Source organism: Epinephelus moara, chromosome 5 (genome assembly GCF_006386435.1).
Source record: "Epinephelus moara isolate mb chromosome 5, YSFRI_EMoa_1.0, whole genome shotgun sequence".
NCBI lineage: Eukaryota > Metazoa > Chordata > Actinopteri > Perciformes > Serranidae > Epinephelus > Epinephelus moara.
In genome coordinates this window covers 47822004-47833521 of record NC_065510.1, presented here as the reverse complement: position 1 = coordinate 47833521, position 11518 = coordinate 47822004, and the positions used below count along the sequence as shown (strand labels likewise).

Here is an 11518-nt window from a genome sequence, read left to right as displayed (position 1 = left end):
AAATGTGCAGTTTTGCTTTATTGGGGGGGTCTGGGGGGGTCAGAAAACCAGTCGGTATCTGGTGTGACCACCATTTGCCTCACGCAGTGCAACACATCTCCTTCGCATAGAGTTGATCAGGTTGTTGATTGTGGCCTGTGGAATGTTGGTCCACTCCTCTTCAATGGCTGTGCGAAGTTGCTGGATATTGGCAGGAACTGGAGCATGCTGTCGTATGCGCCGATCTAAAGCATCCCAAACATGCTCATTGGGTGACATGTCCGGTGAGTATGCTGGCCATGCAAGAACTGGGACTTGCGACATCTGTGGCATTGTGCTGTGTGATAAAACTGCACATTTTAGAGTGGCCTTTAATTGTGGCCAGCCTAAGGCACACCTGTGCAATATTCATGCTGTCTAATCAGCATCTTGATATGCCACACCTGTGAGGTGGGATGGATTATCTCGGCAAAGGAGAAGTGCTCACTAACACAGATTTAGACAGATTTGTGAACAATATTTGAGGGAAATGGTCTTTTGTGTGTATAGAAAATGTTTTAGATCTTTGAGTTCAGCTCATGAAAAATGGGAGCAAAACAAAAGCATTGCGTTTATATTTTCTTTTTTGAACTGTTACTTTAAGGTGGATACTGTGCGCAAACAGTGCAACATTCAAATCCACCACATGGCAGAGGAACTGTCTGCATTGCAGCTGGTAAGAACCAACTTTTTTTTAAAGATAAATGCCTTTCAGCACTAAATCTTTTTCAGTCTCCACCTGTCTGCTCATGTTTTTTTTTCTATTCTGACTCTGCTTGTTATCTCTTTCCACCTCTGTCTAGGAGTGTGCAGATAAAGAAACTCAGATTGAAAAGTCCTTGCGAGAGAGAAAATCTTTAGAGGAGGAGCTGGAGAAGGTATCTATGAAAATGTTAGTGAAACAACCAAGCTGCTGAACCATCTCAAGAATTTTGATAATGTTTGATTGCATAGTTACATAATTGCTTATGTTTTAGGTGTATAAGGAGGGCAGGGCAGAGCCAGAGTTCAGGAAGATTGATGCCCTTCACCAGAGGTGTCTAGATGCAGAGAGGATGAAGGAGGATATAAGTCTCACCCTGCAAAGTGCACAGAACAAACTGAAAAAGATGGAGATGGAGTAAGTATAATTTTGCATTGTAGGTTTACTCTTTACTAGTTTGAACTTAACACGTTCTTGGCAGTATATAAAGCTCTCCTCTTTTTGTGCGTTCTTTTTTTTTTTCAAATAAATTTTTAGGGCTTTTTTGCCTTTAATTGATAGGACAGTCAAGTGTGAAGGGGGAAGGGAGAGTGGGAGTGACATGCAGCAAGGGGCCACAGGCTGGAGTCGAACCTGGGCCGCTGCGGCAACAGCCTTGTACACGGGGCGCCTGCTATATCCACTAATCCACTGACGCCCCCTTTTTGTGCGTTCTCACAGCAGCAGGGAGAGGTACCTATAACTGTGCATTCACACCAAAAGCATCATGAGCGCCAGCGGTCACTCAGGTCGCTGGCATCGCGCTGCCTGGCAGCAGCTCCAGCAGGCGCTAGCAGCGGCCAAAGGGGCGGGGCCGGCTGCTGCAGATGTGTCCATCAAGGCTGACACGGCTGTTCACTTTACAAGGATGAACAAATATATCATGTATGTCTTCACTTTGTATTATCCATGACTTTCATTGCACAATTAAAATAACGCTAATAAACACAGTCAATATAGCCTTTTTGAGTCTTTTATAATTAGGATTTTACTCTCCTGTTGGCACGTAGGACCACTGAGAAATGTAATTGGTGGTAAATAAGCGGGAGCTCATTAATCGCACTTTTGGAAGCCTCCTTTGTATTGCATTGGCGTATTTGCTGGGTCCACAGAGTCCTGCAAACCCAGCAACTCCACGGTGAATTTCACTGGCTCGTACAGCTCCGGGAGAGCCCAGACCTCCGTACCTGAATCCCGGTCTGCAATTGGCTGCTGCTTTGGCAGTGGCACTGCTCATTTGCATAAAGTTCAGCTTCTCTCAACTTCTACTTGACGCTCTGGTCGCTGGCATTGTGCCGCTCGCTGCAGCCGACGCCCCTGACGCCCTTTGTAGCAAGCGTACGTTGAAAATGAATGGCTGCCGGCCGCTTATGACGCTCATGACGCTTTTGGTGTGAATGCACAGTAAGGCTCCATCTGCTGCCAGTGAAGACAGTTGTGTAAAAATAACATTTGTCCTCCTTTTCCCCTCTCTCTCCCCCCTTCCTGTCTCAATCCATCTGTCCATCTGTAGCTACAGTGAAGAGCTGTCACGTTGCCAGGAGGAAGTGCAGCAGTTGCAGAGCTCTCTGGCTGCAGCTCGGGACAACTGTGTCAGCATCAGCGAGGAGCGGTTCCAGCTGCAGCAGGAGAACTTACAGCTACGCAGAGAGATGGATGTGCTACGCAAGACCTCCCTGCTAGATCAGAAGAAGGCCAAACAACAGGTAACCTAATGATGGATAGAAAAAGAAGAAAATAAAATGATCAGTTCTTGTGTAAAAACTGCCTGAAAAGACAAGTCGAAACAATATTTAAATTTTATTTTGGTAGTAAATTAAGAAAGGAAAGGAAGTGACTGTAAGGCAAACTATGCAAGGCCAGCTCTCAATGTTGGCTCATTAGAATAATGACCTGGAAAGATGGTACAAGAAGGGAGACAGTGGAGGTGGAGTAGAGGACAGCCTGCTAAAGGTTTTTATCCCGAAGCTGGTGGACTTGCGAGAACCAGATTAAAACAAGATAAAGAATAATCAACATGTGCAATATAGCAAACTTCAGGCACTCAGATACAATGGAGCAGAAGTAGTGTAAACCAACTAATCAATCCATTCAGTAAGGTGCTGAAATGTTAAGTCAAGGGTTTGTCGTTTTCCTCCCACTCAAACCTGGTCCTGTGAGGAAAAACACCTCTGTAGAAGTCTCCATTTAAAAGTATGATATTCACTAGGATAAAACAGTTAACAGATAATATATTGTAGGTCTCTGGGGGATGGGGGTGCCTTAGGCAGTGTCATCATTTTGGATCCTTGTGTCCTGGGGTAGAAGCTCTTCTTGAGCCTTTCAGTTCTGCCCTAATGTATCTGATGCCTTCTTCACAACTTCAATATGAAGAAAAAGGCAGTTATGTGGGTGCCTGGGATCTTTATGATTGTCCTAGCCTTGTTTTTTAGTTATTTATTTGCAGCACCTGGTGTAAATTCCCTTTATGCAGGGTAGAGTGATTCAGTTCTGTCTGGAGTGGCAGTGATGTTTTCACTGTTATCTGTGATCAGGCCCACCACAGCTGCGCCCTCAGCAAACTTGATGATGGTGCAAGTCGGAAGTGGCTACACCAGGGCTATTCAATTACAAATTCAGTTTGGCCTGATTTTCTTTTTGCTTTTGATAATGTCAAGTTTTAAGTACATGCAAATTAATGCAGAACAAGTAACAATGTTTATCATCACAGATTTGAAATAAAAAAAATAGATTTCACATGTCACATGTCTGACTGAGGTGCATCACATAATGCATAAACAGAATAAAAAAGAGCTGTCAATGCACAGAAGCAAGCAATAGGCATTAACAGTAATTAGTAGCACACTATATATTTTCAGCGGCATCTCTCCTCCTCCCTTTGCCACACACACGTACACACCTCACCTCCTGACGTTTTTCTTTTAAGTCAAATAGACAGGACATACATTTATACAGCCTATGGCAGTAACAGTCATGTTTACTACACAATCACAATATAAACTCAATAATATCTCACTGGAAACAAATCTAACATGTCAATAAAATAAATATTACTCCTACTCCAATACTGATTGAAAAAAGTAACACAAACATCAGTAGCTGTCATTCATCCTGCTCTCTGTTCCCCTTCTTCTGAGGAGACTCACTATGTGCTACTGTAGGTACATTTTAAGATGCACACTGCAGCGTAGAAGAGTGCACTGACCCACCACCATGTGATAGAACATGCTCAACATCTCCACACACACATCAAATGACCTCAGTGCCCCCTCCTGTAGAGGGCATCAATGTTAGAGGACTAGTCCAGCTTATCATCTAAGAGGACCCCCAGATAGGAGACAGTGGAGCAGGAGCAGCAGCAGCAGGTTATACTGTGGAAGGGGGGATGTATGCAGGGGTAGGGTGAACACTGCCCCTTCCATCAAACCTGTTAAAGAACAGGTTGAAGTTGTTGGCTTTGTACATATCACCATCCATAACCTGGCTATTCTTCTTTGAATAGCCTGTAATGTTTCTCATTCCCTTCCACACCTCTCTGATGTTGTTCTGCTGCAGCTTACTCGCCACCTTTCTTTTGTAGTCCACCTTTGACCATATAGAGAAAGGCTTTTTTGTCGTTGTTGGGTTCAAATAAATATGCGGATCTTCAAGGGGAGGTGATGCAAACTAGGGACAGTTTTATGAATGGTATAAAGTTCCGCACAGCTGCTTTAACCGGGTTCATCCTTCCACTGTATATACACACACCATAAGTTACACCAGTTGCGTTTTTAAAATGTAGTAGCTCATTGAATTTACTTTTGTTTTCTACTGTCTTAATGTGTTAGATAAGTTATTTACTTTTGCTGTGGGTACTTTTCCCATTCCCAGACACAAAAGTACAGAAATAAACGGCAGCGTCCATTTTGTTGTTAGTTGTTGCCTAGCAACAGTATTCACGTCACGTACAACTCTTGAAAGCTAATCATATTATCATGGATGTATTCTTGTGCCGCAAATATGACTTTATCAGTTCAATCTGAAGGAAGTGATAGCACCATTAAAATAATAAAAAAAAAACTTACTTGAGGTCCTTGACTTTGACGGTCCATGTTGGCCAGCAATCCCCTAGACTGCTGCTCCTGAGTCATGATGAAGGTGACGTCGTTCTCCCCTCCAGCTCACCGACTAGGGGGCGCTGTGCTATGCAGCTACTATTATACTGTATGCGGCTATTATAGTAAAAAAAATACAGGCCCACATGTGTAAATTAACAGTGCCTTTATTCCAAAAGTCGTAAAGAAAGCAAGGGAAGAATATTTAATAAAGCCCTGGGGGTGGATGAACCCAGTTAAAGAGTACCCGCCTGGACGGGACGCTCTAGAACTAAAGTGAGTGCACCTCAACAGGCTATTTCCTTCTCTTTTAGCAAAATCCTAAATGACTAAGCTGTTTTTTTGTTTTTTTTTGTCCACCTGGACCTTTATGCTCTGCCAGTTCTCTATCATCACACTGTACCTGTGACTGGCTGACATGCTACCCTAACTATGGCACATTCACATATGTGAGCTGCAATGAGCACATAGGATAACAAAGGTTTTTGACAAAATAACTTCACGACATCGACTCCCGTGTATGCTTCGCAAGAGAGGAGAGGGAGAGATGCTGTGCTGCTGCCCGCTAAATGAGTTGCCTCTGAGCAATAACTCACTTAAGGAGTCTGAGAAGTCCAGGGCTGTTCATATTCATAAAATATTCAGGACACCCAGGCCTTACGACGCCACCATTTATTCCATACTACTGAAGCTGCTTCTCTTTGTGGAACCACCGTGGAGACGCTAATAGTTTTGCTCTCAGCCATGCTTGTTGTTGCCATGGGTAACAGCATGATGTCAATTAGGGCTAGGTGATATAACGAGTACAATATATCAATATATTTTCAAACAAGATATAAATTTAGACAATACTGTTTATTTCAATATAGGGTCAAGTTGTGTTACATAACACATAACAGAGTGCATGTCTCCTCTCTCACACTCTCCGCACAGCTCTGCCCCACTCTTTCACTCACAAGTTCTCCAGCTACACTCAGAGAGACACAGAGCTGCTACTCTATTTAACCTCTCTAACTCCGCTCGGACACCCGCGCTCCCTCCCTCCTCTGTTAAATGGTATCTCCCAGGCACACTATGTCATCAAACCATGTGATGTTTGGTATTACCCTGAGCGATAGATAAGAACAGAGTGGCGACACTCCCATAGGACTCCGTTGTAAAATATGGCGGACAGAACTTCCGGGTTATGGAGACCTCTATAGTTCTAAACATTCCTCCCGTGGAGTCAGACCCCGTTTATTTCAGTGGCCGCATGACGAGAAACTCCTGAGGTAAGGTGATTAACTATCGACCAATTTTAAGTCATTGCGTGTGTTTATTATATCGGAGGTCCTTTATTATGTAGATAACGATTTTTTTTGTATGTTCACAATGTAATTATGTTTTTTTTTGAGTCAGGAATTATGATTGGTTTTCAGCCATTGCCTGCTAGTTCGTTAGCTCGACGTCGCCAGCTGTGGAGGTTTAGCACCGTTTAGCACCTAACCTTTGTGGTGTTCCTGTTTGATTAATGAATCACAGACAAATCACATATAGTTGGGATGATTACTAACAGGTTTTATTTAGATTTTATCATCCGAACGTAACGGTGTTAGCTAAGGCTAACATTAATAGGATGTCTTAGCTTTTATTAGTTTTCTCAACTGTTCCATAAGAAGATAATGTAGGACAGGCGCACATACTTCTGCCTGAGCCTTTATCAAATACCTAACGTTATGTACGGTGTATTCTTTTTATGTTTACATAAGAGTGTTATTATCTTATAATTTAATTCCTGTTTATATGTATGCTGTGTGATGACAGACTAAAATAGGACTACTACTTCACTACTACTACCACTTTTGTCAGCATTTAAGGCATATATTATGTTTAACTTGGAACTATGTCATAGTCACACTATAGAGGCTAGACAGCTTAAAAATGCTATTTCAGCTTGTCTTTGAATGTTACATTCATAAACTTAATCGTACAAGACCAAAACATTGCACAGTGGTTTAAACACTACGGGAGTATATCACAACACCTGTTACCACTGAATTAATGATATTATTTACTTCTGATTTAAAAAATATTACATGTTTATATGGAATGTTGAGTTTAACTATTTTAAATTGTGTCTTTTAGGTGATCCTGAAAGAGCCCTGTGAAGTTTCTGCTGTCAAAAGACTCCACAAGTGAGGTAGCTAGAAATTACATGAGCAGCAAATTATTTTGTGGCTGTTCCTTTTCTTGGTTGTGTATGTGTGTCATGTTTTCTTCTTTCAGGGTTTGCTGTTCCTAAAGCTATGCCTTTTCCAGCTACAGCGATGGGAACAAAGTGACCACCCTTTGCTGAGTCACTTTTTTTTAAATTGTACTTCTTTCTTAATCCCAAATTTATTATCTTGTGTTGTGCAAGAGCCCTCTCTGCTCTCTTTCTCAAGAGTGTCTCCATCCTAAGTTGCTTCCTTAGGTCCTCCACACCCGCCCTGTCATGACTGGCCCCTAGCACACTGGTCCCTGGATCACCTTCCCCTGTCAAAGTGGCTTCTTCAGTGGCAGCCCCTGACTGACTGGCCCCTGGAAGTGTGCTGACCTCTCCTTCATTCTCTATCTGCATACTGTCTCCTGGTACTTCCCTATCATTTTCAGATTCTGCCTCAATTTCTCCCTCATTCTCTGTAATAATAACAAGGTGTTGTTGCAGTTAATATGCATTTATGCTGCCTTTACATTAGCACCTATTTTCATCTCCTGTTTAAGGGTACACTACACTCCAATTAAACAAAACTGTATCTTTATGTGAAACAAATTATCAGCCACACTCCTGGACTAACAACATGTAATTAATATTAAGTTTATTTTTTTTAGCAATAGATGAAGATGCCTGTAGATTATCCATGACATTGCCCGGTTCACTCTGCAATGGATTATTCCACAAGCCATCAGATTTTTAAATATGGACAGGAAATAGGATCCAGCCAATCTGGCCATAACATTATGTGCAAATGGAGATACTGTATGGAGTGTTCATGTTTATGTTGTTTTAAGTGTGGAATGACGTGTTTTTTTTCCCCCACTGCAAATCAGTTTCCTTGTAATAAAGCCGACTTACTTTTACACCAGATACGCCTCTTTTTTAAATTGTTCCTGTTCGGGGAAGTCAGAGTGGGTCAAACATTACACTGATCAAATATTAAAGGTTTAAGGGTCCCTCCTGCCCCTTAGCAGGAGGTGGCGTTGTCAGGCACGTTTAAGAGTAATCTTAGTACCAGGTACTACAGTAGTGTTACTGTTTTTACAGAATATGTGCTCATATTCTCTGTAAGCGTGTAAAAGGAGCTTGTGTTCCACTAGCGTGAGATAAGTTGCTCTTTGTTTATCTGGTGTTGCTATGGTGAATCGGGGCATACAAAGGTTAACATATTCAGAGTTTATTCAACCAATTCAGATCAACTGTTCTAGAACTGAATACTCCATTTCCCATATTCAGAGTTCATTATTAGACTGAGAGTTTGTTGAACCTCTGGAATACTCTCAGGGCTGTTATAATGCTGACTGTTGCTATTCCTCAACCAGGCATCTCAGACCATCATTGGGTCCTTCACTAAAGATGTGAATGGCAGATAAGATAAGAATAATAACAATAAGAATAACTTTATTCAATTGGCTGTCAGCACATTTATTATTTGCAAAAGAATTAAAAAGCGTGATGGCTGTACGTATGTAGGATCTTCTGTATCTCTCTGTCCTGCATCGAAGAGAGAGGAGCCGTCCACCACTGTTTTTTTTGTTCCATCAAGGTGTTATGGAGTGGATGAACCCGGTTATTCATGATGGCCTTGAACATCTTCAGTGTGCATCTCTCCACCAGCTCCTCCAGTGTGTCCAACCACAACTTGAAGAGTTGTGTACATAGTTGTGCCTGCAGTAACAAACATTTTTTTAACCATTTCATAGCCCCACCTTTGTTCTGCTGTCCTAATGCTGGAATATGATCTCTGTTAAATAAAATTGTTCTTCCTTAATGCCAAATTTATCATTTTCTGTGATGTAAGAGCCTTCATACATTGTCTTTTATTTTTTTCTTGTTCGTTGTTGTTTGTTTTCTCGTTCTCACAGACACACAATTGCTCTTACTGGGCCTCATTCACAAACAGTGCGTACGCACAAATCTGTGCTTAAACTGTGCGTATGATCGTTTGATGCACAAATCCGGGATTCATCAATATTTTCTTACCCGAATTTGTTCTTACTCTGCGAACAAATTTAGAACTGCCTCAGACCATGCGTACGCACAAATGAGGAAGGCCGAACTGACTTAGAAAATGCAAACATACCTTTTAAGTACATGCAGAGTCTATAAAACCACATTCATGAAAAAGAGATTTAATTAACATTTTTTAAAATAATTAATTTACTAATATATTGGCCAAATGGATTAAATTACCATGAAATTGACACACGTTCACCCTCATCATTGTGACAATTAAAATATTAACAATAACATGAACAGAAAAACTATCACTCCATCAGCGTGCAGATGATCTGTAATGCCGACTGCCATATCCTTAAGGCTGTGGCCCGCTGGCCAGGAGGCACCCACGACTCATTTATTTTGCAAAACAGTACAGTGGGAATGCGTTTGGAGGCAGGGGCTGTGAGAAGTGGATGGCTTGTTGGTGAGCATCTTTTGTTCTAGTCTTTTATTTCAATTGTTTTAAGTTAGTATTTTCAGTAAGTCTCTATTCCGTTAATGTTAAAATGTTATATTGTTTGGGTGACCGGGCATATGGCCTTAAAACATGGCTGATGACACCATACGCAAACCCTGAAACCCCTCAAGAGGTGCGCTATAATAACATACATGCCCACACACGCGCCGTAGAGCGCACTTTTGGCGTGCTTAAGGGCCGTTGGATGTGTTTGGATCAGATACGGCCGGTGGCAAACTACTTTATACCCCTGAGAAGGTGTGCAAGATCATCCTGGCATGCTGTGTCCTCCACAATCTTACAATGACCCATGGCATTCCTGTAAGACCCGGCGCCATCGCTTCTAACAAACTGTGAAATTTACTACTTCTCTCCTCGCGTAACCGCTTCCTTCATTCATGAATCAACTCTAGGCAAGCGGTTTCCTTATATGGAGAAATGGGGGCGTGGTAGTATGCTGATTGCAGATCGCGGACACGCGCCTGTCAATTTAGAATGGTTCTGATTTACTAACATACGCACGGTGGTGAGAACAAAATTGGCTGGTACGCACGTGTCATGAATCCGACGGTGATTTTGCGCAAGTACTTATTTTTTGCGGAGAGTAAGAACATTTCTGCGCAGATATTAGTGAATGAGGCCCAAAGTCACATTCATCATTTAAATACATAAAATGTTTAACTAAAAACCATCATTTATCATCATTGTCCAATGTCAGGGAGTATTCACAAATAACCTACATTAATCTCATGTAGCTACATAAGAGATGCATTGCACCAGATTACAGTTTAGTTGCTAATTTATCTGCAGTCCATGAAGCTAACACAAAGCTTTCCTTCCATAAAAAACCCACAGAAAAACTTGTCTAATTACGCTTTTAGTTGTCATCCAGCCACTCAATACATGTAACTGACATTGATGTATACACAGTAATTCAATAAGAGTTGTAAATGTACCTGTGTACGGTTTATTTTAATAGCTCTCGACTTTTCAAAATGACATCGTTTTTCTTTTATTTCTTAGGATTTCGCACCAGAGCAGCCTAAACACACAAAGTCCAAAATCGCGATGAGTGGTGACAAGTCATGTCATGTCATGCCGTTTTTCGAGGGAAAAAGTTAAAGGATTCCTCGCGATCTTAAGCAGAGCTGCGAGTGGAGACTTAGATCTTTTATTAAAGGTAAGAGTCTCACTCCTACCACTATTTCTGGCTGAGATATACCGCCTAGTAAGTGGGATCATAACTTTCACGTTTCATATGGCTTTATTTGTTTCTGTGTCATAATCACACCTGATTTCAATAAGGTACAATGTTTGAAGCTGGCTGTGTTGTTTGATCACTGATAGTACTGTTTTGAAGCCGAGTGAGCGCTTTTGTCATTTGGAGCTCTGCCTGGATCTTTTCATGGAAAAAACACTGTAGAATGGTCATACTTTGAGCAATTTTCCTCAAATTTGAAACAAATGTTCATTGATCATGCCCATTGTGTTCAGGTACCGCAACCTTAAAGCATATTTTGTCAGGCTGTAAAGTTAACTTGTCACAAGGCCGATATACATGGCGACATAACCAGGTGTTGAAATGTTTAGCAGCACGAATCGAAGGGAAACGAAGACAGGTAAATTCAGAAGGTGTTAAGGATAGGAGTTTACCAATTCAGTTTGTCCGTGAGGGAGAGAAATACAGAAGGGATAAGTTAGAAAGGAGGCAAGGGTGCGGCCACCTAGAAGGTGCTTGTGATTGGGAAATACAAGTCGATTTAGGGGGAAAGCTTGTTGTTCCCCAGGACATAGTTTGTACCAAGCAGAGGCCTGACATAGTGTTGTGGTCATTGAGTCAACGGATGGTTTATTTCATTGAGCTGACAGTTCCTTGGGAAGACTCAGTGGAAGAAGCCTATGAAAGAAAAAAGCTTAGATATGCAGACTTAGGAGCAGAAGCTGAGCAGCGAGGATGGAAGACTAGGATT

General features: G+C 41.7%; 1 protein-coding gene across 1 annotated transcript in view; it reads left to right on the top strand.

Moving 5' to 3' along the window:
• Positions 1-11518, top strand: part of sclt1 (sodium channel and clathrin linker 1) — a 149611-nt gene that overhangs the window by 114502 nt on the left and 23591 nt on the right. The window contains exons 18-21 of the mRNA XM_050043338.1: positions 623-694; positions 822-896; positions 996-1138; positions 2274-2466. Of these exons, the coding sequence (XP_049899295.1) occupies positions 623-694; positions 822-896; positions 996-1138; positions 2274-2466 (483 nt within the window). The remainder of the gene's footprint in view (positions 1-622; positions 695-821; positions 897-995; positions 1139-2273; positions 2467-11518) is intronic.